Genomic DNA, 6,760 nt, shown 5'->3' on the forward strand with positions numbered 1-6,760 from the left:
GTAGACATGGCTAATACTATCTGGTTCAAACCAGATCAAAGTGGGGAAATAAGCTGATTTGAGTGACTTTGTTGTTTGTTTTAGGGGCTAGACGGGCTGGTCTGAATATTTCAGAGACTGCTGATCTACTGGGATTTTCACCCACAACAACCTCTAGGGTTTACAGAGAATGGTCAGAGAAAGAGAAAATGTCCAGTGAGCAGCAGTTCTGTGGGTGGAAATATTTTGTTGATGTCATAGGTCAGAGGAGAATAGTCAGACTTGTTCCAGCTGATAGAAAGGCAACAGTAACTCAAATAACAACTCATTACAATTGAGGTCTGCAGAAGAGCTTTCCTGAACATACTATGGCAGATGGACTACAGCAGCAGAATACCACACTGGGTGGCACTCCTATCAGCTAAGAACAGGAAACTGGGACTACAATTCACACAAGATCACCAGAATTGGACAATGGAAGACTGGAAAAATGTTGCCTGGTTGGATGAGTCTCTGACATTGGGATGCTATGGAGTCAGGATTTGGTGTCAACAACATAAAAGCAATGATCCATCCTGCATTTATTAACACTTCAGGCTGGTGGTGGTGGTGCTGCAAAGATATATATATATAATTTTTTGCATACTATGGGCCCTTTAGTACCAATTGAGCATGGCCACAACACCAAAGCCTACCCAAGTATTGTTGCTGGCCATGTCCATCCCTTTATGACCCCAGTGTACCCACTTTATGATGGCTACTTCCAGCAGGATGTCACGTCATAAAGCTTGAATTATCTCCGACTGGTTTCTAGAACATGAAAATGAGTTAACTGTACTCAATTGGCTACACAGTTACCAAATCTCAACCCAGTAGAACACCTTTGGGATGTGGTGAAATTGGAGGTTGACATGATAGATGTGCAGCCAATAAATCTGCAGCAACTGTGAGATGCTTTCAAGCCAATATGGACCAAACTCTCTGAGGAATGTTTCCAGTACCTGGGTGAATCTATGCCACCAAGGATTAAGGCAGTTCTGAAGGCAAAAGGGGTTCAAACTGGTACCAGTAAAGCACACCTAATAAAGTGGCCAATGAGTTTGTATACACACATACAATTCCAATATCTGCAGTTATATTGGATACTATTGGAAAATGTCAATAAATAAAAAATATGATTTTGTTAAATTATCATTCAGAATTCTTATTTATGGCTTGTAATTTTCAAATAGTTACGCTCATCAATATAAAATAAGTCTATTTAAACTCTCCCTAACCTGAATGAATGAGAAAAATATTCGCTGTCAAAATATGATTTCTTGGGAAAGACAAAAAAAAATCCCTAAAATTAATGTGGTTTTAGTCTCCATTCTTTAAGTGTATTTCCCGGTCAACATGATCCAACAGCTGGCCCATTACATTTATAAATACACTGCTACTCTTAACATTTTTCTATCTATATGTATATTTCAAATTCAGACTTCACATGTGTTCAAGGATTTCTGCCTTTTGGTTGTGTGTGAGTCAGGCTGTATGTGGAGGTATTACTATGGCAATCTGACAGGCTGGAACACCGCCTCACACAAACCAAACAAAAGTTTACACCTGTGTTGCATTACTAAATAAAGTTATAACCATGCAAATACAAAAAAATGCTTTATTTTGGAAAAAAAAAATCCAAAGCATGAATTACAGCTGCCAATGTGGTGTTTGCTGATAAGAGAAACACGTTTATGGTAGTGTTTTCGTAGATAACCCATTTCTTCTTTTCTCTCTGCATGCTCTGTGTTGTTATTGGTCATCGGGAAGTCAGTTAAAGACAGTGATTTATGCCTGGGGCTTCATGCAGCATAGCCTCATTACACACAGCCATTTTGAGAATCAGCAGATAATTACAGTATACATCATAGACCTCATGGGGCCCAGAAGATTCAGTCCATTCCTTTGGCCTGCCATTTGGGAAAGATGGCCTTAGGAGCAGAAAACTATATTCTAACCTCATTTGCAATTCATTTAATAGAAATTCCAGACCAATTTTTATCATATGAAATGTTGAATTTCCCCATAAGATGATCATTTTTATCAGTGTAAATTGAATAATATATTTTTTTTAATTGAAAAGTGGGATAACACTGAAAAATATGTAGGGATTGTTTTTGTTACTTAACACTTGTTAAATTTAGGGAATTTTAGAAATCCCTAAATGTTTACCCACATTTTAGACATTAATGTTGATCTACATTAATACAATAAGGTCTAACTTTTTTTTTCAATCCTCTATTAAGGGAACATTAACTCGTGCCCGAACTGAACTGAACCCTGAGTATCTGGACCTTCGTCCCCGAGCAGAGCTGAATCCTGAATATTGGACCCCTTGCACCCCTTTAGTGAGTACTGACGGTCCTTCTTCTAATAAATTATCAACAACAATTTCACTTAACAGAAATTGCTTCATTTCATGAGTCCAGTCCATTTCGAACAGCCGTTTTACGTCAGTGTTGCATGCCGAGGCCAAACATGGATCATTAGACACAGCACCATTTTTTCGTTCATGCCTCCATCCTTGCTTTGGAACGCTCCAGAGTGTGACATTAAATAGACTGTGCTACTTAAATATTTTCCCCCTCATCTCTTTACACTGTTTAAGGATGTTTTGCCTCCTAGTAACAGTGACATATTGTACTTAGAACATCATTAAACTCAGGGCCTAATGTGGTACTAATATTCCTGCCATTTTTACTTGAGAAATAAGTATTTGTCTCATTAGCTACACGCTTAGAAAACACAGTGCTTGATAGGCATCTTGGGGTTAGAGTAGGTTTGTCTGTGCTGCTTTGCTTGCACACCAGTGAATATTAATGATGTTAGTTTTTCTAAGTCTCTGTTATCAGCTACAGTACATCAACGTGGTGCAGGGGGAGCTTGGACTCTCGATTATTTGTCTCCATTGTGCACTCCAGAGCCAAGTTTATTTTTGCTTCCTCATGATGCAGTCTGTGAATTTTGCACTGACCACTCTGTTTCATGCACTGGTGATAGATGCTACAGATGCACACTTTGTTTTTTTTCCTTCATGTCTTTCCTCCATCTATATTTTTGAAGGTGCAATTTAAGGTGATTACAAATAATCTAACCGCAACAACATATCAACAATCGTACGGATTATTTCAACGTGTTACTGGTGAGAAAAATAAAAAAAGGCAATAGTGCACGTAGGTTTAAAGGTTACAGTTAATCAAAAGAATTGATTTATAAAAAAAAAAGGCAGCAGTGAGAGGCTTTCTAACCACAATGCCAGACCTTAATTCACACTTTCACAAATGCAGAATGCTGCAAACAAACAAGTGTCAGCTGGCTGTTCACTCTCCTTACTGTGACTACAGTGAGCGTAGGTGTGTGTCTCTGCTGTCGGCTGCTTATAGATTACAGTTATCTAGTGTGATTATTTAACCAACAGTAAGAGCAGTTAACATGGGGGGACTGTGCACTGACATTTAACTGTGATTCACTTAATATTAAAGCATACTGGGGTAAGATAAACAGTTAAGAGTTAATTTTTGCTTTATTAATTACATTGACAACATTTAGAAATAATACTGTGATTTATTTTTAAGATAAAATATTATTTTCAAGCTTTGTTTCTATGATTACATTACTTATTTTTCACTTTCTAGAAATGGTGGTCAATAAAAGTTGTTTTCTTAGTTTTCTCTTCATTAAATATTAATTGCTTTATGTGCACCCGTGGGTCCACTATCAACAAGTCGAAGAGCTAACGAGGCATAGGTGTAAACATAATGCAGTCCCTTGTATCCAAACTCCCTTGGTGTTACTGTGCACACTACATCATTTTAACTAATTTTACTGCAGAGACAGAACAATCATCTGTTGTTACTTTATAGTAGTACACTACTTTACACATCTATTGGGGTGTACTGTAAAAAGTACAATTTCTATGTCTTCCTTAAAAGCAGTTCTTGTTTGATTTGGTAAACCATCCATCCATTTTCTATATCCACTTATTCTTGTTCAAGGTTATAGGGTTGTTGGACACAAACCAGCTATAGGGCAAAGGTGGGCTGCAGCCAGTCCATCACAGAGTCAACCACTCACATTCACACCTAAGGGACAATTTTAGAATCAGCAATTAACCTATGAAGAATATTTTTGGACTCCGTGAGGAAGCCAGAATGCCCGCAGAAAACCCACGCATGCAGGGGGAGAACATGCAAACAGAAAGGATCCAGTCGCGATTTGAAACAAGATCTTCTGCCTGTGAGGCAAGAGTGCTAACCACTGCACCATGGTGTATCCCTTATTCGGTAAACACAATTTGAAGTCGAAAGAAGTTTTAAACACTAATTTAATGTGTTTAAATCTCATTTATGTATGAATTTGAGATTGCATTCACTGCTTGTTAATAACAAACCACAAATAGTTAAAAGAAGTGAAAAATGGAAAATCAAAAAATACCCTTTTCCCATTAGACTTGCTGACAGTGTTTGTAAAATATCAGAATAGCTTCTTGATCGTGACAGATTTTAGAAAAAGCTGTATTCAAACTAATTATTATGTTGTTTGATAAACACTTTTTTGAGTATCAAGCACTGAACAGTATTACTTACACCGATGTGTGCTTTGTGAATTATCATAATTTCTGTTGGGCCACATTAAGAATTGTTTTCTAATGTTCCTCAAAGAGACAGATTCTGCTAACCAGAAAAACACTTTCCAGCGCCGTACGTTTGGGATCTATGATATGATGAATTTGACAGTATATGTTTTCCGTCTCCCTAAAGCTTACAAAGTCAATATTTGGACTTTAGCCTGATTTAATGAAGCAAATTCCCCACAAATATCTCCTGAGCTATATTCAGAGGAGCATCTCTCTGGCTTTGTTAAAGCACTGTGGTGTTTGCTCGTCGGGCCTCTCCGGACTACAGAGGCTCAAAGAGCCACGTGCGCATGCGTACACGCACAAATGTATGCTCACTCATACAGGCCCCTTTCTTTAAGCCCAACAGGGAATGATGAGTCTCATTATCGCCTCATGCAAGATGGCCACAGTGCTCCTTCTCAGCAGACCTATTAGGTTACCAGACAGGTTTATTGTATTGGTGTTCGATAGTTTCCTTTTCCCTGTCGTTCGGAGTGCATCAGAGATATGTTGCACTGGCAGGGGAGGGTTGGAAAAGGGGTAAAGGCTGGTGTGAAAAGACACAGCTGGTGGAAAGGATCCCCTCCCATCGCTGTTGAGTCCTTCAGCTGATTGTTAAGCAGTCCTTGACTGCACAGACACCTTTGTTCATTAACAGCTTAATGGTACTTTGAGTTATGGGAACAGGAATGTGTCAGGCATTTATTATGTAGAGCAGTCATAACACACAACAAGTCACGCTCAGAGAGCAGTTGTTTTTTGTGGCGTGACAGCGAACTGGAAAAGTTATCTCCTAGACTCCAGGCGATGCGTTTTTGGGGCACATTAATACTGGCAGGTTTTTGTCCGGACCAGGGTTCACTGGTTCGGATATTTCACTTCATTTGGCGAGTGTGAAAGCAGACCTGCACTATGGTGCTGACCAAGAATGCAAACAGATCCTGGTTGTCTTGAGAGCAAACTTCTCAGTTCGCTTGAGGGTGAACCAAAGTGGGGAAGTGGAAAAACACGAAGTAAAAGATGTAAGTGCCACGTATTATGAGGAGCAAAATAAACTGCCTACAGCACAAAACTGAGGAGCCAGGAGTCAAGTTGTAAAATGTCTAACAGAATGTATAACAGAGTCAACATGCAGGTGTGCAGGAGGTCAAGACTTTCTTCCCTCCTTCTCACTTTTTCCGCTTCTTGGACGGGAGGTATCGGCCCAAGTGAGCAACAGTAGGGTGGTCGACCGATCGGAAGGTTGGAGGTTTGATTCCCACCTTGCCTGCGCATGTGTCAAAGTGTCCTTGGGCTAGACACTAAACCCCAAACTGCCTCTGGTGGAAGGTTTGTGCTAGTGTTCGAAAGCAGAGCCACAATCAGTGTGTGAATGTGTGTGTGAATAGGTGAATAAGTCTGTGACTGTAAAGCAATTTGGGCCTTCAAGAAATGTAGAAAACTTACTTGGGGTGGTACAAAATCTGGGTACAACCATGGTGAGAAAGTCACTGGAACACAAGCTAAGAGTGCTACTTGCAATTTTATAAGGATGGAATGAAGGTAATGTGGTTCTTTACCAATCAGATTCTCCTCAACGTGGAAATTTCAAATGCTACACCATTCGACTCCTTGATGGTCAAAGTTCCACCTGGTTTAACTTTCAACACACATTCCATGTCCACATGTAGGCAGGAGGTATGGGCTCTACATACGTTTTGTAGAGTCCCAAAACGGTCATAGAAACTTGTGCAGTGACGCCTGAATGCAAAAGCTTTCAAGACTTTTCATTGGAAGTCCTTGCTTGAATGCGTGTTACTCAGGGTAGTGGGAATTTAGTTTGAAAACTTTCAGTGAAACCAAAAACGGACCAATGGTTTGAATCTCTGCGGGACCACAAATCCTAGAGGGAAAGCAGCCATAGGGATCAATCTTTTATGTAAAAACAGGATGCCCCCATACAATCTAATATATTCTTACAACTAAAAAATTACTTAAATGCAGAATATTTATGCCAATGTCAAATTCAATTCTATTATTTTCACTTAGCAAAGGTTCTACTTGACATGAGAAAGAAAGGAAAAACAAATTAAACTCTTCAAACATGCTATTGCCTTACAGCCTATATTATCTATAGGTGTTGAC

The 6,760-nt window shown here is 39.3% G+C and overlaps 1 protein-coding gene across 1 annotated transcript in view; it reads left to right on the top strand.

Annotated features, from left to right (window-relative positions):
* Positions 1-6,760, top strand: part of LOC112160556 (protocadherin-9) — a gene marked incomplete at its 5' end in the record, with an annotated part of 205,925 nt that overhangs the window by 57,895 nt on the left and 141,270 nt on the right. Inside the window, 1 exon segment of the mRNA XM_024295175.2 lies at positions 2,265-2,366. Within this exon segment, the coding sequence (XP_024150943.1) occupies positions 2,265-2,366 (102 nt within the window).

Source organism: Oryzias melastigma, linkage group LG3, assembly GCF_002922805.2.
Source record: "Oryzias melastigma strain HK-1 linkage group LG3, ASM292280v2, whole genome shotgun sequence".
Taxonomy (NCBI): Eukaryota; Metazoa; Chordata; class Actinopteri; order Beloniformes; family Adrianichthyidae; genus Oryzias; species Oryzias melastigma.